The following is a 23,265-nucleotide window of genomic DNA, read 5'->3' as shown; positions in this document are numbered from 1 at the left end:
CATTCAGATTCTGCATCTATCAGTAGATTAAGCCACTTGTTGGCTTAATCCCAGAGCCTTTCTCATCTGATCTTTTCTAGGACTCTAGACATACCCACAGGTAGACCCTGCCAATCTTCTAGGAATCTCTCAATCCAATCAAATTCACGATCACCAATCCCAGTCACAGTGTATTTCCTCTGAAAAGAAAAAGTAACTATGAAACTATCATCTGTTCTATTGGAAACCTCAATGTTGAATTAGTATCCTATGTAGTATGTTTAAGTGTATGTCTGGGTTTGGCTTGGGTCATTTTTCTGTCAGACTCAAACATACTTTGAAGCTTTGATTAATACTGAAGCCAGTTTAGATACTTACTATTGGATTATTCTTATCTGTCCAAGCCATGGCTCCATTATGCAACTTTATTTTATATCCAAGGCCCAATGAAGGATAGAGTATTAAACAGGCTAGATCTGGGACAAATGTCAGCATTGTCAAATACATATCTACTCCCATATTTAAATCAGACATTTTATATCTTACACACCTCCTGTCATCATTTAACATCTCTGGAATTAGGATTTTTTTTTAATCTGTAGTATTTTACAGTGTTCAAAGAACAAGCAGCCACAAAGAAGTTTCAGGCAGTTCTCAGTAAAATTATTTGGACCCTGTTTGTTCAGATAGTGGTGTCATTCTATGCTGTAATTAGTCTACAAAAGCTCTCCTAAGAACAAAAAGAAAAATTAATAGACATGAGGAATATGTGGCCTCAGTTAGATGCATCTTTAGATCAGTGTTATTGTAGAGTTGATGAAATATCGTATGGATCATGTATGTATTATAGTTGTGTACATATACAGCCACAAAAAATGATTTATTGTCAAGGTTCCACCCCTCCCCCCAAGAGCTCAGTTATACTCTAGTTGCAGTATTGCAGAGCTAAAATGCAAAGAGAGAGGTTTTGAAAATGCTATGGCTACCAAAGCCCTAGAAAATGAAAAGCTAGTCCCTGGCAGCCTAGAGGAGTACAAAGGCAGAGAGCGTGTGTTGCGTGCTGGTTAGGCTGGTTTATTTGTGCAGATGCATAGTACAGGCTGGGAGAGGTAAGACTTCATGATTAATGGTGTTTATTCTTGACAGAAGCCTCCTTTATTTATCTGTAATACAGTTTAGTGATTTTATCAGGCACCTGAATGAAAAATATTCAGTCATACCAATATTGCAGTGTAAATTGAGTAGAGTCACTTTTTATTCTATCTTACTGCCTTATCAGCTGCACAGTAATTTTCTAGCAGAGGTTTGATATGGAAAGGCTGGATTTAGCTGTACTTGACACAAAGCCTCTTCAATATCCCCTAAAAGTTCAGGCTGTTCTTAGAAATGTGAGTGTGTATGTGTGTGTGACACCAACTCGTGTGTGTGTGTGTGTGTGTGTGTGTGTGTGTGTGTGTGTGTGATATAAACCCTGTCTCTTATCCAAGCAATTTCAGGATTTGAAAGAATAAAGATAAAATGCACAAACCTGGATAGGAGAAATGTTGTTAATATAAGAAAACCTAATAGCTCTGAACTCACAGGGAAAAGCTCTTTGAGTGCTTAAGCTGTGACTCACTTCTGAGCCTTTTGCTGGGCACTGTGGTCCTACCTACTTTCTCCTAATCAATCACCATCCACATCCAATCAGCACGAAGCCAGACCCTATCATTGCTCTTGGGAATCAAATCAAAGCTGAAGACCAGAGTGGCTCAGGAAGACATCAGTCACTAACTGCCGTCATGGCAGCACAGTGGGGGTGAAAACTGAGGGCCCATGGTAGAATACTCAAGTCATGTACCACTAAATTGTCCACAAGAGTTTAATTCAAGCTGTGCCTTTTTTTTTGTTTTCATAGTATCAGTTGTCAGAGTTAATTGATGGCAGACCAGGGACAAATGGTTTGAATCATAGAAATCTTTGGATTTTAGTACCTGGTGGGAGGGTGGGGAGCATCCGGTCCAAATACTCTCATTTTTACAGACGAATAAAAGTACACAAAGAAGTTCTCATTAAGTCTCGCATCCTGTGCACAGGTTTTCCCAGGATGATATGAGTGTAAGTGTTCCCTACAGCTTGTGCAGCTGTCTCTCATCAGTTGCCTCTCTCCCCTCTCTGCTACCCAAAGACTCACTTTCCCTGTGGAGAAGGGACAATCCCTGTGAGGATGCAGGGTGGTGGCTCCTGGACAAGTGGTCTGACTCATTCAGTTTTCCACAGTGCTCTAGGTGAAGTTTTTTTTGAAGCCATGAATGTAAGATCACTTAAGAAAATGACCAGTCGAAGGAAATTAGGGCTGCTTTTCTGGTGTGGGTGAGGAGTGGAGATTCCTAGCTAGCACAGTCACTAGACTACTTTTCTTTGTTTGATATTGAGAAGATGATAGTGGTGAGGGGGTAAATTCGATAATAATCCCTTATGTGCTCAGGATGTAAAGTTATAATGCATGCCGCAGAGAGCCCTGCAAGCTCTCTTTCTAGTCAATCCTAGGGGTCTGCCACTATAACTGGCCTACTTTTTGTACCCAGGATGCACCAAGAGTCCCCAACAAATTTGAGGGTATGATAAAAGTCTTCCTAGCCAGCCACTCGTGGTTTACATTTGTAATCCCAGCTGTGATTCTAGGCTAGAGTCTGGAAGATCACAGTACTAAGCCAACTTGGGTGACAAAGTCTGCAAATCTCCCTCTTCAAGTAAATTGCTAAAAGCTGGACTGCAGGTACAGCTCAAGAGGTAAAGCACCAAGTCAGTGCCAAGTTAGTTAAGTGAGATGAGCAAGAGACCCTGAGTTCAAACCAGCCTACACCTCCCCCAAAAGATGAATAATGCACATAGATGCTTCTGCACACTTGATGCACACATAGCTACATGAGTTGTAACTAATGATAGACAAGTGTATGAATAAAGCGTGTGAATAAAAATATCCCTGTGTATAAGAAAGGCCACTCAAAGGTGTGCATTAGCCCAACACTGAAGTTGATAACCCATTGTTTTTCCTTTTTCTTTTTTTCTTTTAAATTATAGTGGAGTTTCGTCTGCTGTTAAACTTTGTATAAGTTTGATCATACAGTGCTTTTAAATGTTTTCCCCCTTTGGGGGTGTGTGTGTGTGTGTGTGTGTGTGTGTGTGTGTGTGTGTGTGTGTGTGTGTGTGTGTGTGTGCGCGCGCGCGCGCGGGCAAGTGTGTTTCTGTTTGTGCTGATACTGAGATTTGAACTCAGGGCCTGGGTGTTGTCCTTTCACTTTTCTGTTTAAGGCTGAGGCTTTACCACTTGAACCACAGCTTAATCAGCTGCTGGTTTTTCCTGCTCCAACTAGCATCATCCTCAACTCTAAGTCTCCTGAATAGCTAAGGACTATAGTGTGAGCCATTAGCGCCCAGCATGTAGATTTTAAAAGATGAAGTCCAAAAAGGTAATCGTCTAAAAATCCTAAGTCCATGGGATGAATAGTCATGGAAAATATGTTTGTTGATTTGCTGCAAAGAAAATGAGCCTCCACCACCCTAGGGCTTTCCCTGCTGGAGGGTGAAGCAGCAGATGACAGTCACAAAAACACACACTAGGCCTCTGGGTTCCCTGGTGTCTCTGGCCTAGGGGTTATGCTGAAGCCACCCACAGTGGAGGAAACAAAGTAGATAGTTCTGCAAGGCTATACCTGGTTCACTTGTTATGCATGCCCTAGCTGCTAGTTTTCTGTGCTAAATGGAGAGCAGATTTTCTTCTTTTCTGGCAATGGTTTGCTTTTAACTTGGGGCCTTACACTTTCTAGGCAGGTGTGTGAGCACTTGAAATATACCACTAGACCTATTTTTGCTTTAATTTTCCTCCCTCCCTCCCTCCCTCCCTCCCTCCCTCCCTCCCTCCCTCCCTCCCTCCCTCCCTCCCTCCCTCCCTCCCTCCCCTTCTTCCTCCTCATCTTCCTCCCTCTCTCTTTCTCTCTTCTTCCTATGTTTCTTTGTTTTTTGGGGGGAGGGAGGGAGCTTCCCCCACCTCCTTGATACAAACCAGGGTTTGAACTCAGAGCATTTATTTCTGCCTGGGCTGGCTTTGAACCAAGATCCTCCAAATTTCCTGAGTAGAAACTGTTACAGCCATGAGCCACCAGCATCCAGCTTTAGTGCATGTTTGGATAGCTTCATATTTATCCTGTGGTTGGCCTGGACTGAAATCCTGATATCTGGCATGAGAGATGTGAACTACCACATCAGGCTTTTATTAGGTGAGATGGGGTCTCATGGGAACATTTTGCCTGGTCCTCCATTTGTGATCCCTTCTCATCTCTACCTCCCAAGAAGCTAAGATTACAGGTGAGAGCCATCGTGCCTGGCAGAAAGTAATGTCTTAGTACTAGGTTAGGATTTCCAAAGGTATGCCTTTATTAAATGAATTGATTGAAAATGAATTATAGAGGGATTTCTCACCCTTTGATATGTATTAGGTCACTGCTTGAATGTGAAGAAGAGTATACTAATTATCCTATGAAGAACAAAAATAAACTTGTCATTTTAAAGAAATACAACAATATTTCAGTCTTGCTGGTTGGCATGCCTGTGAACAAAAATAAATGTGAAATGTATTTTTCTAGAGCATCAAATAGTGTGCAAGCAAGCTAATCATCTGGCTTTGAAACCTTCCTTAATCTGTGATGGGTAATCCAGGTGATAGGATATTGGGACTTTAATCTTGGGGCTCTAGTAACCCAATAAAGTAGATGGAAAGGCAGAAACAAATTAGATTATATAACGCTGCATCATGCTTGTAAAAAAGGTCCATTGATTGTCTACAATATGTATATTGTTTGTTTTCGTTCTAATTTTGTCATACAGTAGCCATTATGAATGCTTTAATAAGAATCCTCCACTTGGCATCACTGGCTCACACTTAGCTCCTCAGGAATGCTGAGTCTTAAGGATTGTGATGTGAAGCTAGAGCAGGAAGGAAAGTCCATGAGACTCTTGTCTCCAGTTAAACCAAAACTTGGGAATTGAAAATGTGACTCAAGAGGTAGACTACCAGCCTTAAGTGAGAATACCAAGCCAAGCCCTAATATTGGGACCAAAAAAAAAAGGAAAAAGGACACAGAAATCCTTTAGATTTCTCATGGTAACCTAGTTGTCATGAAAGACCTTGTAAAAATTAATCTGGAGTCAAATTACTGCCATAAACAAGAGCATCTGTATGTTTCTTTATTGTCTTTAATGGTGACAGGAAAACACCTGTGAGCTGGGGCAGTTAGAACTGCAGGGTGGTTGCCCATTAGGTCTAGAAGAGACAGATAGGTCGAAACTTTGTAGAAGATGCTGTCTCTCTGAATGGGGGTCCTGGGACTTGCCTTAGCCAGCCACGGAGCAGAGATAATAGAGCCATAGCTTCTCTTCTCAGCCAATGCAAACAGCACAGACCAGTCCCTACACTTCAGGAATATTTGGTCTCCAGATCAAATATGATTAATACATCACAGCATCTTCCTGTAATCTTTTCTACTATATAAATAGCTCAGAATACATACATATATATGTATATCACTATTTTCCCCAGAATGTTTTTTTTTTTCTATCTGTGAGCCCTTCCTAACTCCAATGAATGTGCACACACAGTCCTTGACTGAGATGGTGGAGAGTCCCTGACACAGAAATATGGCGGCCCACATTAACTTCAGTTTCCTCCTCGTGCCTGTCTACTGGAAATAGAAACAAAGAAAGAGACACCTTTGATTTTTCCCCCCCCTTAGTGCTGCTATTTTAATCTGCAAATGAAGACTTAAAGTGAGCTTGAGAAATAGTTACTAGGTCAATTTTGTGATGGTTGGTGAAATATCTGTGAAGAGTATGGAACATTTAGTGGCTGCCCTCACTACCCTGCACTCACCTCTTCCTTGAAGAACGCACCCCTGCCTGCCTGCCACACCCAAGCAATCCTGCTCTTCTTGTCTTTGCTTTTCAGCAAGAAGGACTGGCAAGTGTTCTGGCTGCCAAGAATTTGGAAGTAGATCTGTCGGGCGATACTAACACAGCTTTGTTGTGTGACTATGATTTATACAGTTGTACTTTTGTCAGATTGCTGCTCTGACTATTGCTATCTTTCTTTGTCTAACTACTAGGACTTGAACTCAAGGCCTGGGCACTGGCCCTTGGCTTTTTCACTCAAGAGTGATTCTCTACCATTTGGGCCACAACTCTACTTCCAGCTTTCTGCTTATTAATTGGAGATAAGACTGTCATGGACTTTTCTCCCTGGGCTGCCTTTGAGCCTTGGTCCTTAGATCTTGTGTGTACCTAGGTTACAGCCATTGTTACCCACTGACCACTGTTTTACAAGGCTGGATAGATACTCAGTTTGGTTAATTTGGTTGACCTAATTTTTAGGTCAACAAGATAGCTCTCTCTTGTTTTCCTAGCTACTCAAAAAGAGAGATCAGGAGAATTGTGGTCTAAGTAGAAAGATTATTATCCAGGGTTGATCCTGGCAGGGTCAAAGAAGTGAAAGAACTGAGAACTTAGGTGAAAAAGTTGAAAAATAGCTACAGCAAAAAGGTCTAGAGGCATGGCTGAAGTGGCAGAGTGGCTGCTTGGCCAGCCTAGGCTCTGAGTTCAAACTCCAGTATATACTCATGATACATGTGGTATGCGTTGATGTACATGCAGTGCCATAATCACATACACACATATGCATATTTATGGCATTATATCACACACATTATAAATGTGGTATGTGTGACTGTCTGTCTGTCTATCTGTCTATCCATTTGCCCACCACCTCACTTGTGAGTTCACTGAAAACCTTATTTCTTTCTCATTCAGGTGGCTTCTGCTTTGGAGATGTTTGACTCATGCAAACCTCTTGTGTCCCCTAGGCCTTCTGCCTTATCGAGTAGCCCAACGTACTCGGACCTACCCTTCATTAGGATCTCCCCGCACCGGAACCCTGCTGCCGCTTCGGAGTCTCCCTTCAGCCCCCCTCACCCCTACATCAACCCATACATGGACTACATCCGCTCCCTGCATAGCAGCCCCACCCTGTCCATGATCTCTGCTGCCCGGGGGCTAAGCCCCACCGACGGTGAGTCTCAGACCCGAGGCCTCCCAGGGTCACACCACCTCCTTCTACACCTCAGTCCCCTGAAGTTAGTTTGGGAGAGCACTTATCCAGATGACTGGTTTCTTCCATGGACCACAGAGCATAACAAGGACTTCAAAAATAGAACCTATGGCCTGGGCCTTCCGTCCTCTACCAAATAAAGTCAGAGGAAGAAGTGGAAAGGGAAGAAAGAATCTCAGATTTTATATCCATTATAGCCTATGCTCAGTTGAGGTTCTCAAGAATCCAATTCCTATTATTAAAAAGAAAAAAATAAAAATCTTATGGGTCCTGTTTGCCTCTTCATTAATTACTTTTCATGCAACTCTTTAAATTAGCTTGGTGTTCTAGGGAATAAATAGCTCCTTCCTTCCTTCCCTTGAGGAACCTTATTTCCTATTCTTGTGTGTGTGGACAAACTGCCCACACTTGCTGGACATGGAATAAGGTCTAGGATTGAAGAGGTCCACACAACTAGATAGCAGATTAGGCCTTCTTAGAAACATAGGGCTCACACCTGTAATCCTAGCTAGTCGGGAGGCTGAGATTTGAGGATTGTGGTTTGAAAAGCTAGGAAAGTCCATGAGACTCATCTCTTCAGCTAATCACAGAAGATCAGAAGTAAAGCCTGTGACTCAAGTGGTAGAGAAGTAACTAGCCTTAAACACACAAGGGATAGTGTCCTGAGTTCAAGCCCCAGCACCAGCACAAAGGAAAAAAAAGAAGAAGAAAGAGGTCACTGTTGATTGCTTCCAAAGAGAGAGGAAGATCATGGAGTTCTTTGGGAGTTTAGTTTGGGGAGACTGCTTTGTCCTCCACCTTCCTCCTAGAGGTGTCCTTGGGCTGGCCATGCATGATAGGAAGCAATTCGTTTCTTACAGTCCATCTACCCACTATATTCCCAGGACTGACTCCTCTCGCAGCTGTGACTGGCTCATTTATTGGCTTCTACGTTTTGTGCACTGGAGATAAATGGGAGGAATTCCAAAAATTGGTATTTACCATTTAAGCAGTGTTCCCATTTGAAAGATAAAATTCTGGGCGTGTCAAGTATGGGTTAGCTCTTCTCCTTTGGGTTTGAGTTTGCAATAAGGAACATGGAGAATCTTCTCATGGAGTGCTTGATCTACTGGGACTTGAACCTCAAGGCCTCAATGCTATCCCTCAGCTTTTTTATTTAGGACTAGTGCACTTGAGCCACAGCTCTTCTGGCTTTTTGTTGGTGATTAGAGTCTCGTGGAGTTTTTTAAATCCATCTGGCTTTGACTTGTGTTCTCAGCCTCCCTAGTAGCTAGGATTACAGGAGTGAGCCAATGATACATAAAGGTTTTTTTAAATATGCATATATATATATATATCTTTTTTGATTCTGCCTTTTGGGTGTATCATGCATATGCGTATATGGACATAATTATAATATAAAACTTAAAAACATTGCCAGACTAATGGTTTTCCTGGAAAATCCTTATAAAACTTTTACCAGCTGATTGAATGATATATGTTAAGCACTTTACATGTACAAATTTACTTTTTTGCTTTGAGCCAGTTCCCAGAACTGGTCTGAATCTAAACCTCTGGGAATATGATGCCTGCTGAGGTCTGCTCCAGTATCTTGCTGTTAGGCCCTGAAATTGGCAGGTGTAAAGTGGTCATTACCCTACTTCTGGAAAGCTGACTCTTGCTAATAAATTGCTCCAGATTGATAGATTATATGTAATATATACATGTGTGTATACATGCATATATATATATATAATTTGATTTTCTCAGGTAAAATAACAGAAAAGAGAGCCTTTAACTTATGGAAGTTGTAGCTTATCATTCAGTTGGGTGTCATTAAATGTATGCTGTCCTCTCCCTTTTTTTTTTTTGCCAGTCCTGGGGCTTGAACTCAGGGCCTGTGCACTGTCTTCCGGCTTTCGCAAGGCTAGAGCTCTACCACTTGAACCACAGCACCACTTTGGGCTTCTGGGGAAGAATTTGATGTATAGAAGAACACACAGTTGTCTGAGTTGTCTACTGCTGTAAGAAATAAGTATTTATAGTAACTTAGGATGAGAACCTGTTTTCTCCCAAGGAACAAACATGGCCATATGCATAGAGTCATGAGTTTTATAACCATCTATACTGGAAGAAGTTTATATCTAGTGGAGGTCACGTGATGTTAAATCACCTAGTTGAAGTTATCAGTATGTCACAGAATCACCTTTCTGAGAGTATATCCTCCTATCTTTTCATGAGGGGGAGAGGGTGTTCCTGAGGCTTGCACTCAGGGCTTTGTGCTACTCCTTATCCTTTTTCCTCAAGGCTAGTACTCTACCACTTGAACCATATCTCCACTTCTGGATTTTTGGTAGCTAATTGGAAATTAGAAAAATCTCATGGATTTTTTTCCTGTTCAGGCTAGCCTCTATCCTTAGATCTTAGGCTCCTACAACTAGGAGTACATTAGCAAGCCACCAGTGCCTGCTATGTGTCTGTATGTGAAGGGCTGCAAGACTGTACTATGTATATTTTCATCACTTGAATTTCTTGAAATTGACAGCAAAATGAAAGATATCTACTATTGCCGAAAGCATTCGTTGATGTGAGGGAACTCTCCAGTAATGAACCGGAAGAGGAACTGCCTTGGTGACAGGGTGGAGAGGGATGACTGACAGGCAGACCTGCGGGTCTCCTAAGGCCAGTCCATGGGGGATGGTCCCCTCACTGTGCTATGGCTGTATGTCTCCTGCAGCCCCGCATGCTGGAGTGAGTCCCGCAGAATACTACCACCAGATGGCCCTGCTGACTGGCCAGCGCAGCCCCTATGCTGACATCCTGCCCTCGGCTGCCACCGCCGGGGCCAGCACTATCCACATGGAGTATCTTCATGCCCTAGATGGTGAGTGTTGAACAATACAGAACTCACAGAGGTGGGCGGGTGGTGTCGCTGTAGATACCTGCCTGGGGGTTACTGATGCTCACCCAGCCAACTGGGATGAAGGACTGAGTGGAGATTGTCCAACTTTGGTCTAGGGGAGTAAAAAGTGGATCAACCCATAGTTGATCCCCTGGTGAGAAGCTCCCCCAGCTATGGCCAGGGTTTGGGTTCAGGGGTCCCCAGGATTTGCTTCCCTCTGCCTGTTGTTTGGTAATGGATAACCAATCCAGAAATGATGTGACTTGTCTCTGTGGATAAGAAAATAAGTTGAAAGGGTCCAGACATGATAGACTTGGTTTAATTACTTCTTGGCTCCGTGGTTTTTTTTTTTTTTTTTTGCCAGTCCTGGGCTTGAGCTCAGGGCCTGAGCACTGTCCTTGGACTTTCTCAAGGCTAGAGCTCTACCACTTGAGCCTCAGCACCACTTCTGGCATTTTTCTATGTATGTGGTACCAAGGAATCGAACTTTGTGCATGCTAGGCAAGCACTCTACCACTAGGCCAAACTCCCGGCCCCCATACTTTTTTTTAAAAATTAATTGGTAGAAAAACAAAACCCATTGATTTTTAGCTTCTTTACGTTTTTTTCATATTAAATGATTTCTTTTCTCCCCTGTGGGAGACGTGAGGACACCACATTTTATGAGTTTGGTTTGCATTGCCCAGAGGGAGGGAGGGGCAGTATAGTGACATTCAGGAAAACCAACAGCCTATTTCCTTATCACTTTAGCAATTCTTATACATTTAGAATAATGAGAAATAATTTTGAATCAGAAATTCAGTTCTAATAATCCAGGTAATTCAGAAAAAGTGGTAGGCTGGCTCTGTACTACTTGAGCCACAACTCTGCTTTCAGAGATGTCTTTGTTGGCTTCAAACTTCCATCCTCCCTGAGATCTCAGTCATCTGGATAGCTAGGATTGTGAGCATGAGCCATCCAAGTGGGCTATCGCTAGGCTCTCTTCTCTCCTGAAGGGACTGATTCAATGTCTGTGCATTAGTGAGATCCTGAGGACGAAGGGAGCAGGGAACAGCTCGGGCATTTCCACTGATCTGCTGCTCTCTTTCCAGAGGCGTGTATGTGCCTAGCCCTCTGATAAATCGGTTGTCAGGTCTGGCCAAGTTAGAAGGTGATGGTGGGTTCCTACAGATTAGAAATGGACAGCTTGACTAGTGACTACCCAGAGCTGCTAGTGCAGTCCAGGGGTCGATGAGCCTCCATTGCTTTCCACTGGGCGCTTTGCCACCCACGAAGCCGTGTTTCATTTTCAGCATGGCTTCTGCTCAGCTCTGTAAGGTAGCGTGCTTAAGTCTCAGACTCATCAACCGCCCCATTTCAATTAGCGATTGTTGTGGGTGAGAGAGGTGGAGGAAGAAGTTCAGCGTCATTATGCAAATTAGTTATTGAAAAATCTGCAAATAAAGAATTAAAATCAGAGCGACTCGGTAGAAGGTCAGCCTGCATTGCGTTGCCTATTTGATGAGAATGTGTTTAGTCAGGATGTGGCAGGATTTATCTAAATAAAGGATGAAGCTACCCTTTTACTTTGTAAAAACTAATTAAAGGAATTTTAATTTGCCAGAGTGTATGGTAAATTGATTGCCATTAAGTAGGAATTTAGATGTCCTATCATTTATCACCTAAAAGGAAACCACCTTTCTCTTTGTCAGATTTCTTTATTAGATTAATGAAACAAAACAATTAGAGGAAAGCCAGGTTGAGTCTGTCATCCTGGAACAATAACTCTGCTCTGGCTTTAGTGGAGAAGCCAGTGGCTAGATCATCTCTTTGAGCTTTGGAATATAGGCACATGGTTAGCATTGTTGGCATGGGCCTATAATTCTATCTCCTCTGGAGGCTGAGATCTGAGGATGGGAGGTTCAAAGCCAACCCAGGCTGAAAAGCCTAAGAAATTCCATTTCCAAAGTAACCAGCAAAAACCTGGGCTAGAGGTGTGGCTCAAGTGGGTAGAATACCAAGTAGGGAGCAAGAAAGCTGACCAAGTGCTCTAGACCCTGAGTTCAAATCCTGATGTGGTGGAAGGAAGGAGAAGAGAGAGAGGGAAGGAGAGGGAAAGATGACTTAACTGCTAAAAGGAATTAATATAGTTTAGATCTTTACTTTGTATTATTAAGCTCTTTGTCTGTCTGGTTGGTAATGGAACTATTTCAGATGAACTCATTTTAAATACACTCATAAGAAAAAATTTAAATTGGGAGCTAGGAATATGGCCCAAATATATACAAGGCCCTGACTTCAAACCCCAGCCAGTGTCACTAAAAAAGAAAAAAAAAAAATAAAACAAAAAACAAGTCAGTACCTTGTCATTTAGATTGATTTTCCAATTTGATACATGGATAATCCTCGCATACAAAGGAGTAGGAATTTGTGATACTATTGATGGAACAGCTTTTCAGATTAGTCTATATCATTTTGTTAAATTATTTCAAAGCTAGTTGGATGATTCTATGTGTCACAGTCCATCCCATCTCTGGGTCAGGTATAACAATGCATACCTGGAATCCCAGCACTTGGAAGCTGAGCAGCAGGAGGATTATGAGTTTGAGGCCAGACCTATCTTCATAGGGATACTCTATCTGAAACCCAATAGAGCAAAATAAGAAGAAAATGCATCTTAATTGAAAAAAAATCATTGCATTGAATATTTCTGGAGTTCTGTAGAGTTTTACCTTCACAGATGGTGGGTTTTGCCTGCTCTGCAAGCAGATGTGTGGGGACATCTCTATTTGCACTTGAGCTAAGGACTCCTTTCCTGGTCGAATTCTGTTGTTCTTCTTCCTTTAAACTTACTGTGATTGACTCTGTAACACAGGCAAGAGCTTCACAGAGATGCTTGCCAGACCGTGGGCCACGTGCTTTTCTATGCCTGGAGAGTGTGATCTTATTTATTTTTTAGCTCCCCAACTAAGAACCATCGTGTTCACTTGGCCTGTGTTACAGCTGAGTTGCTAACCTCTGAATTAGGGCTCCATCCGGGCATCTTTTTGGAAGGCTCAATGTGCTAATGAATGCATTGTTTTCTGATAGTTCTGATCAGAAAAACAGGGCCCAGAGAAGAATTAACTTGGTACGTGACATTGCATTGTCGAACTTGCAGAGTTTTCTTTCCTCATCCATGGAAAAATCCATAAACAGATTTTAAATATTTGCTAGGTGCACCATATATGTGTGTAGGGGCTAGGTGCACTATATATATGTATATTGGATTATGGGAGTTTAGGGGCACATAGTTCCCACCCTTCCCACCATTGAGCCAGGCAGATCTCTCCCCTAGGGCTACCCTGTGCCCTGGGGGGCAGAGAGTGGCACCCCTGATGTTCTCTCACCAGAATATCTCCAGCTGTTTTCACATGTCTTCTGGGGTATAAACACCACACTTCCAGTTGAGAACCACTGATGGAATGGAATGTATTTATAAGTTGTTTTTGTGATCCTGTCTAACGATGCCCCAGGAGCAGGTAATTCCTGAAGTCCTTGGAAAGAGAGGCCTTCACCAAGCTGGAGTTCTAATCTTAGTCTGCCTTAATTCATTTTTCTCCCTCTGCTCATCACCTTTAAACTGTGTGTTGGGGCGAGAGGGATGGTGTGCTAAAACCACAGGAATCACTGTCTCAGTTGCTTGTGGTGAATTAATCATGAGAATATCTAAGCAGGCGTCAGATTCATAAATCATTAGAAATGAGCAGGATAACACATATAAGTCCTTCCCTTTTGTTTAGCAATTTATCATTTTGCCTGTGCATTAATAAACAGAGCTCCCCTGAGGTAGGCCCCTGGATGATAAATATTTCTCCCTAATTTCCTCAATTGTAGCCTGTAGATCCCCAGAGGGGGAAGAGATTCTTGTTCTTTCTGTGGTTCTTGCCCTTCACTTCCTTCCCACAGGCAGGAGTAATGAATAACAGATACAGAGTCCCAACTACCGCTGATCACGTTCTGTGTGGTGTCCCTCAACAGGTGCCAGGTTCCCCAGCCCCAGGCTGTCAGCCAGGCCAAGTCGGAAACGCACATTGTCCATATCACCGCTGTCTGATCATAGCTTTGACCTTCAGACCATGATCAGGACGTCTCCCAACTCCTTGGTCACGATTCTAAATAATTCCCGAAGCAGCTCTTCAGCAAGCGGCTCCTACGGTCACTTATCTGCAAGTGCAATCAGGTGTGTATTTTCCTGAATGCAGTGGGCGGGCAAGCGTGTGCACGTGGATATGTGTGTGTTTAATGAAATGCATGCTTTGGTGGTACTGACTGCCTGAGGAAGATACAAATGACACATTCCGGGCCCTTTTCTGGATAAAATGTCATGACAGTGAATTTGCAAAGACAGTTATTGGGCCTCAAATAATTTTCTTATATCCATTAGTCAGCTCAGATGGGGAAATAGCAGTTACTCAAGATGAAATTGACTTCATAAAGACATAGCCTATGACAGATCTTTTTATCCATATCATCTCCTGTTAATAATGGTTCCCTAGAACAAAACTGAGTTTGTGTCTGGTGATAAGGCAGGAATTTGGGACAGGAAAATATAAAGTTGGATCAATGGGGAGGGAGGAAGGGAGGAAAATGAAGGAAAGGGTACTACTGATGATCAGGATGCATTCGCTATATAAATGAATGGATATGTTGAATCAAAATTCCTTTATTCAACTATTTAAAGAGAACAATAACAACAAAAAGATCCAATAAACTCATAGTCAAAGTCTTTTGCAGCTGTTGAGTGAACAATATCATTCTGAGAAAGGAAGGAAAAATAAAAAGAAGAGTTTCATTCTAGCAGAAAATAATTGAGAAGAATGCTGGTGGCTTACCCCTGTAATCCTAGTTACTCAGGAGGCTGAGATCAGAGGATTGTGGTTCAAAGCCTGGGAAGGAAAGGAAAGTCAGTGAAAACACTTCATCTCCAACTAACCAGATGGAGAGTTCTAATCTTGAGCAAAAATGCTCAGGGACAGAGCCCATGCTCTGAGTTCAAGCCCTAGAACTGGCACCTACACAAAAACAGCGACACTAAGGACTGTTTTCAGAAGCTTTGCTTTTAATAAGTGGTGGACAGGGGCTTTGGTTGCTAATTTGGGGGTTTGGTGAGGAGGTGCTCACCCATGATGTGTTTGTATGTTTGGGAAACCGAGCTCTTCAGCAAATGTAGATGTTAGAAATAACACATTTATATTTATAGAAATGACAAATACCATTGCTTTTCCATAATGTTCTCTGTTGTGATTTTGTGCCAGTCCTGCGTATTGAACTCAGTGTTAGGTGCTGTCCCTGAGCTCCTGAGCTCTTTTGCCCAAGGCTAGTAGGCTACCACTTGTATTTGAGCCACAGCTCCACTTCTAGCTTGCTTTTTTTTTTTGAAGGGGTAGTTTAACTGGAGATAAGAGTCTCATGAACATTCCTACCCAGGATTATAGTGCCTAGTTCAGTTTACTGTGATAATCCTTGGCAGGCACTTAACATAGCATTTATATTACAAATCTGAATTTTTAATGACTTTTTTCTCCCTGTTTTTCTGATGTTTTTAAAGAAAAATGTGGAGACATGGAGTGACACCATTAACTCTGCCTGTCAGGTGGTAGGTTAGTATGAAGTACTGAGAGTCTAGATGCTTAGCTTTGTAGAGTTACCTGTATAGTTTAGAGGCTTTGGTACATTTAGAGTCAAATGTCAACTCTTCCCTCCAGCTGGCTGTGCCACCCTTACCTCCCTTCCCATTTATAAGCTCTAGGCAAGACAGTCAGTTTGCAGGAAAGGAATGGAGTACATTAAAAACTGCTGAATGTACAGTTGTCAGGCAGAATCGTTCCACCTTGGTGAGGCTACAGGAGAGTTGGCCTAGAATGGTCCATCCATGAGATGAGCTACTCCAGCAAACTGTTTCTGTCTATCCTTGAGCAACCTCAAGGCCACGTGAGCAATCTTCTCTCTAATTTCTCATCCTTCTTGCTCTCTATCTACCATCTCTACTTTCAGTGGCATCTAAAGGTTAGAGGGTGGTATGCAGACAGCACCATCTTTACTGTTCTAACTGCTGCATCTCTACCAGTACTTCAAAGAGATCTTAACACACTCTGATAATCCCTACTGATCACTCATTGCTGTCCTCACCTTTGGGCCTTTCACTGTCTACTTTCCCTTGTAGTGGCTGATCTTCCGCTGTACCTATCCATGACAGGTTATCTGTCCGTGTCAGTTCTGCGACTTCCACAGAGCAGGCAATCCTGGATGAGATGAGCTTGCCATGTGATATTTGTCATCAGTCACAATGGAGAGAAACTTTAGGTCATTGCTTTTCAAAGTTTCGAGGTGCAAGAGATCAGAACCAACTCAGTGGTAGAACCAGTAGATTGCAGGGAATAGAAAGATGCACGGACCCATTATTGCTTCTACAGAAGGCAGCTAACTGTCTTACGAGTGAAAGGTGGGAGATAAGAGGCATGTTGGCCAGGAGGTGCTGTGAGGTGCCAAGTAGAGGGTACTACATCCCTCTGCCGTTCAGAAGGCAAGGGAGACTTCCTGTCCCACCCGTTCACCCCATGAGTCTATTTGAAGATGAATTTGCCTGATGTCCTCTGCCTGGTGTGAACAGGTTAGAACTCTATTCTTGCTTGTGACTTTTCTCCAAACATCCACACCTAATTTGCAATGCAAGAGGTAAACGATGTATTCTTTTTAAGTTTTCAACGATGTTCAATATTGAAAAATAGTCATTCAAATTTCTTTTAAAAACAAACAAACCTCCTTAATGTAACATTTGTGCTCCAGTTCAAATGAGATTTTCAAATAGCATCCATCATTGTTTGATTTTTAAAAAAAATTTACTGCTTTATTTAGTAGTTTGGTATTTATTTCTCTGCCGGAGGCCATACTGACTAGAATATGCTTGTCACATTCCACAACACCCGTGTCCTGTTTCTTTGACGTTAGAGAACAAATAACTCCTGAATGAATGAATCAAGGTGATCACCAGTGAGTCATTAGAATGCCATTACCCTTTAATTAAGGGAAGTTCCTTCATAATAGATGAATAATTCTGGTTTACCAGAAATTGCAGTCTATGTAAATGTTACTTAGCATGGCCATAACTTTACAGACTACATAAGAAGTAGGTAGAAATAGACAGACATGATATAAAGGGTTAAAACAAATAAGTATTGGGGTCTGGAGTTTAAATTAGTGGTAGAGTGCTGGAGTTTAAATTAGTGGTAGCGTGCTTCCCTAGCATGCACGAAGACCCAAGTTTGATTCCTTGATACCACGTACATAGAAAAAAGCCAGAAATGGGTGCTATGGCTCAAGGTGATAGAGCTCTAGCCTGGAGAAAACCCAAGAGCCCAAGGACAGTGCCCAAGCCCTGAGTTCAAGGCCCAGGACTAGCAAAATAATAATGATAATAATAATAATAATAATAATAATAATAAACAAATAAGCATCTTATTTTTTGTCTGGTCTTTGTGGTTTTATGTATGTATTTTTTTTTGCCAGTCCTGGGCTTGAGCTCAGGGCCTGAGCACTGTCCTTGGACTTTCTCAAGGCTAGAGCTCTACCACTTGAGCCTCAGCACCACTTCCAGCTTTTTTTCGATGCATGTGGTACCGAGGAATCGAACCCGGGTCTTCATGCATGCTAGGCAAGCACTCTACCACTAGGCCAAACTCCCAGCCCTATTTTTTTCTTTATATTTATAAAACAGACACTCAAAAAGCCCACAGGCATACTCAAAACAAGATTATGTCAAATGCTCTCAAACATGTTGACACAGGTGAATTATCATACGACCTGTTTTGTTTTGTTTTGTTTTTTAATCTCAGAGCATGTGTAACTCAGAAAAAATAACTCCACACACGGGGAGGTCACATGCCTCAAGCAAGCAGGTGTATGTGGTCCATCTTTAGATTTCCCTCGATGACGTGGTGATGGACGTCATTTGATGCCTTCCTCCAGGCACTGAGTGCTGATGTGAGAAGTCGCTGGGTGTGCACACTAGACCCGGCCATCACTTCCTTCTAGGTGTTGCACCACTGTTGAAGGAGGGGTTTTCTGAATGACTCTCAGCTTCCTTATAGTCTGTCAGCTAGGTGCAGGTGAAATGAAGTAAGTCACTTGTTCATTTCCAACCTTCTCACTGGAAATTGAATGGTCACAGTGAAGATGGTTTCCTTTCCCAGCTCTGTTTTTGCCCTGCTCACATAAACAGAGGAAAATGGACATTCTATCATAACTTGCCACAGGTCACTCTGGGAGCTGGATGCCAGGGTGTTTGACTGCATAGCCTGGTGCAGGTGTTCCTGGGGCCAGAGCAGGTGGTCTCAGCTCAGTGACACTTGGCTCAGGTTACATCGTGTGTTTTGTGCTTCATCTTTCCTCTCTGCTATGGGACCCCCAGAGTGAGGAAGCATGTGGAAGGGTCTACTGCCCACAGGGAGATGGGAACAAGTTCAGCCCACAGTTCCATGCTGGGCATAAATCCCTTGTTTTGATTAGAAAAACAATACACAAATGAAGTGGTTCAATACAGTGATCGTCCATTCCATCTTCCAAAAGTTATGAAAGAATCTGATTGCCCAGTTGGGGAAGTAATTAATACTATTAAAAATAGAGGTACTTTGCATCTCCTTCCAATTATTCATCTCCAAATACAGAGCTGAGTTGATCAGGGTGCTACCTGCTGTGCTGCATGTGAGATGGTGCTACCTGACCTCTCCCTCGTGGGCTTCTGTGAAGGAAAAGACTTGAGCAGGAATTTTGAATAAACCATGCAATTAACTCAATGATACTGATCAGTGTTCTACAGGACCTGACCTACGTGTTACAAAGACTAGCAGCCAAGCTCTGGAGACTCATGCCTGGAATCCTTGCTATTCTAAAGGCTGATATATGAGGATCACAGTTAGAAGCCAGTCCAGACAGGAATCTCTGTGAGCTGGTGATACAGGCAAGGCCAGATTTTGCCACAGTGTGTGGGGTTTGGTTTACGAATAGGAGGAAGCATTGAAAACCCCCTCCTACACTGTTTAAGAAAAGGAGACAGATGCTCAGAGAGTCTAACCAAAAACATTCACGACTTATATGGTGGAACCATCAACTCAGGAACTCCGAACTTATTCTTTTTCCTTATCAGGCAATGAATCCCCCCCCCTCCCCACATACACACTGAAATCCTCAATTTGGCTACGCTCAGTTGGTTCACAACGATCATCCTAGCTAATTAGGAGGCTGAGATCTAAGAACCACAGTTAAGCCTTGACAGGCAAATCTGCTAGACTCATTACTGTCTCCAACTAACCAGCAAAACTCTGGAATAGGAGGCCTAACTCAAGTGATAGAGTGCCAGCTGTGAGTAAAATTATCAAGGGAGATTACAAGAAACCCTAAATTCAAGCCCCATAAGCCTTAGTACCAGCATTAAAAATTTAAAAAAAAAAGTCAGTTTGGAGGCTTAACCTAGGTGGAAATGCTTTTTTTTCTTTTTTTCTTTTTTTTTTTGCCAGTCCTGGGCTTGGGCTCAGGGCTTGACCACTGTCCTTGGACTTTCTTTCTCAAGGCTAGCACTCTACCCCTTGAGCCTCAGCACCACTTCAGGCTTTTTGCTATGTATGTGGGGTACCCAGGAATTGAACCCCGGTCTTTGTGCATGCTAGGCAAGCACTCTACCACTAGGCCAAACTCCCGGCCCCGGAAATGCTTTTTTTCAAAACAAGAGAAATGGTAATCATTACAGATTATAGTTTGGAGGAATGGATTTTTTAGTATTAGTATGCAGTATTTCTGTGTCTATATAGCTGACTATTGACATGGCTGTAATGAGAGTGTATGGTTACAATTTGCATTCAGAGTGTCGTTTCTAGCTGCCTCTTGGATGGCAAGTAGACTTTTCCTTCATATATTCATAATAGAAAGCTTCATTTGTTTTCTCCAAAGCTACTTAGTGAAGTGTGCATGTGTTTAGGTCAGGGCTAGGATCTGTTCCCATGTGGTGTGTGGATCTTTATATCTGCATTTGGGCACGATTTTCCTTAACCCTGGTTGGTAGAGGAATTTTTTTTATTTTTTTCCTCTCAAGTAGATTCACTTGGGGGAGCGGGTAACAGTATCCACACCTATAGTGTGGATAATACTAGCTCTTGGTCCATTTTCTACAAAACTGGAACGAATTCTCTGAATTCCCCAACTGTAGCCAGATTGTGAGCTGACATCAGTCAGCAGTACTTTGGAGTACTTAGTGCTCAGTGAAGAGTACTTTTTGCTCACTCAGGAGTACTTACTGCTTGTTCAGGAGTGTTTTCTGCTCTGTCAGGTGGCATTTACCTGAAGAATGAAGTTAGACACTAAATTGAATCGTGTTTTGTAGACCTGTTGACTTCACTTTAAGATTCAGAGGGAAACAAAGTAGTTAGATAGGCTTTTTTTTTTTTTTTTTTTTTTTTTTTTGGCGGGGGGTGGCAATTCTGAGTGTGCTAGGTGGAATAATGGCCCACCATGAAGCCCATATCTTATCACTGGGGACTTAGGACTAGATCACCTTACAAGCTAAAGGAATTTGGAAGACACCATCGATCTGTGGATCTTGAGATGAGTGCACGTCTGTGGTGACTGGTGTGGCTCTAAGGAATGTGAGGGTCCTTTTGGAGGGAGTTAGTGGAGGAGGGATGGTGGCAATGAGCTGGAGCCTTGAGCCAGGAAATGCCAGCAGCCTCTGCAGAAAGGCCCTGGTAGAAGCAAGGAATCCAGAGCCTCCACGGGAGGCAGCCCTGCTCATTTATGTACACTCGTGATTCTATCAGGAGACCACCAGTGTGTGCACTTCCACGTCACAGCGCCCATGGTGGCTAGTTGCAGTGGCGTGGTGAGGTAGACTCTTGGTGTGAATGCAGCTCTGTGGTTCTGGCCTGCCTGCCTTCACTGCCCAGGTGTGGCCATCTTGTGCTTCCTTGAACAGGCTGAAGGTCCTGTAGGCAGCATCCTGAACGTGTGTGAGCCTCCACATCAGATCACAGGTCTAAGACTTCGTTCTTCACTGCTCAGCAGCTCTGTGACCTGGAGCTCACAGTTTCCCCAGGAGCCGAGGCAGCACAGCTGGGCCAGCTGGGGCCCACTTTTCTGGGCAGAGACAAGGCATCTTGGTATGTCTTGAGTGTCCATGTCTGCAGGGAAAAGTATTGTTGGCTCACTTCGAAAAAGTATTGAAGACAGGAAATCCCTGGTCCCTTCTGCACTCTCATTTCTCTGGCAGTCTAAATGATGATGAGGGTTATAGAGCCTGTTGGTCATCTGGTTTTACTACGGATACTGCAATCTCCAAAGAGGACATTTCCAGATAGTGCTGAAATCCTTCCTCACCCAGAACCAAGCACCCTGAGGACCAGGTGCTCAGGCCCCTACGAGTTGCCAAGGGAGGCAAGTCCTGGGTTCTTTTTTCTCTTACACGTGTTGTAGAAATATACCTAGCCTAGATGTCTGATTGTCATGTGCTTATACCAAACGCCAACAGTATTTTCTGCCTCCTGAAATGTTTTCAGTCTTGGCTTCTAATCCGGTATTCACTTTATTTTTCTCTCTCCCCCTCCTTACCTTTCTTCTCTGTTTCTGTCTGTAAGATTTTGTGTTTGTGTATATGCTGGTACTGGAGCTTGAAATCAGGGCCTGGGTGCTTTCCCTTCCCTTTTTCACTTAAGGTAGTCATGCTACCACTTGAGCCACACCCCTACTTATAGCATCTGGTATTAATTGGAGATACGAATCTCACAGACTTTCCTCCCCTGTCTGGCTTTGAACTGTAGTCTTCAGATCCTAGTCTCCTGAGTTAGGATTACAGGGGTAAGCCACAGGTTCCTGGCAGGTACTGGCTTTAAAAGTCTTAGATTGAACTTTTCTTGTATCAGAAGTGTCACAGACCTTCTGTGTCCCTTTCTTGAGCCTTCTGGATAGTTCAGGCCCCCAGAACCACGGACAGATGTGTGCAGGTCCCTGCTGAGTCGGCTTGCCATTATAATTATGCATGAAATGGGGTCTTGGGTTTCTGTTTCTTTAATGAATAGAATAAGGTCCTTACACTTAGTAATATCCATTCACGCAAAGGAATGGAGGGGGGGCATGGTAAATCATTGGTTTTTGATGAATGACTTGTACACTGAAAAATAAATTGGACAAACTGGCATAGAGCTCAGTGAACACGAAATCAGCTATTAGAAGAAAGCTTGGGAACAAATTCCGAGGCCGATATGCATCTTTTGATTAATGCTCTATCAATCACCCAAGCCAGCTACCTTAGTAAGTCTTGCTGTAATCCTTCACCATAGCCTTCAGAAATCTGGACAGAAACTTATAGTGGAGCAGAAACACAGTATTATTACTGATTTCTCCCTAATTTCCTGGGAACAATGACTGTTTTCGGCTTCCTTTTATTAAGGAAATACAATGTGAAATGAAAGGAGAGTTCCTCAAAGCCTGATGGAATTCTCCTAGGGTATTCTTAATGGTATTCATTCCTAAATGGGCCAGCTATTGTAAGGAAAGTTTCTGTGAGGGAACAATAGGCATATAATCCCACTGAAGGTACCTTCTATGGATGGTAATCAAATAGGCAAAAATGTCGAATCACATTATAAAAAACTGTGTGTCTCTGGAATTATTACTTTAAAAAGGGGTTGAAGTGGCTGGGATTTTGTTATTATAATTACTGTATTCTTAGTTAATGTACTTAAAAGCAGTACCAATTAACTCACCAGATTGGAAATTTGCATGAGTTCTATCTAGGACAGTGTAAGAAATCCTAATTCTTTTTGAGTATTAACACAGTAGGACAGGAAGATACATAGATACTTTTGTTTCACTGATTTTTTTTTAAATTTCCATAAATGCAATTATTAGTTTCCCATGCCTTTTTTGAAAACCATGGGCAAAAGTCCTCCAGAGTCCTTTATTCTTGGAGAGAATTTTTATTTTCCTTTTTAATGCCAGTACTAGGGCTTGAACTTGGGGCCTTGTACTCTTAACATACTTGGCTGTCTTGCCCACAAGCTGAGATGGATGCTCTGCCACTTAAGCCATGCCCAAGCCTGTTTTTTTTTGTTGTTGTTGTTTGTTTGTTTGTTTTGTTATTTTGGAGATGGATTCTCTCTTCCTGGACTGGCTTGGAACTTTGATCTTCCAGATCTTAGCCTCCTGAGTAGCTAAAGATATAGGGTTTTAGGAGGCTTGGTTCCAAAACCCAAAGGACAATTTG

The 23,265-nt window shown here is 42.7% G+C and overlaps 1 protein-coding gene across 1 annotated transcript in view; it reads left to right on the top strand.

Moving 5' to 3' along the window:
- Gli3 (GLI family zinc finger 3) overlaps positions 1–23,265 on the top strand; it is a 96,377-nt gene that overhangs the window by 13,024 nt on the left and 60,088 nt on the right. Inside the window, exons 3-5 of the mRNA XM_090333217.1 lie at positions 6,873–7,078; positions 9,834–9,980; positions 13,998–14,199. Of these exons, the coding sequence (XP_090189343.1) occupies positions 6,873–7,078; positions 9,834–9,980; positions 13,998–14,199 (555 nt within the window). The remainder of the gene's footprint in view (positions 1–6,872; positions 7,079–9,833; positions 9,981–13,997; positions 14,200–23,265) is intronic.

The sequence above is a fragment of the Megascapheus bottae genome, chromosome 5 (genome assembly GCF_031878675.1).
Source record: "Megascapheus bottae isolate mThoBot1 chromosome 5, mThoBot2.hap1, whole genome shotgun sequence".
Taxonomy (NCBI): Eukaryota; Metazoa; Chordata; class Mammalia; order Rodentia; family Geomyidae; genus Megascapheus; species Megascapheus bottae.
The sequence above is the reverse complement of the archived record's forward strand: the minus strand, read 5'-3'. Positions and strand labels throughout refer to the sequence as shown.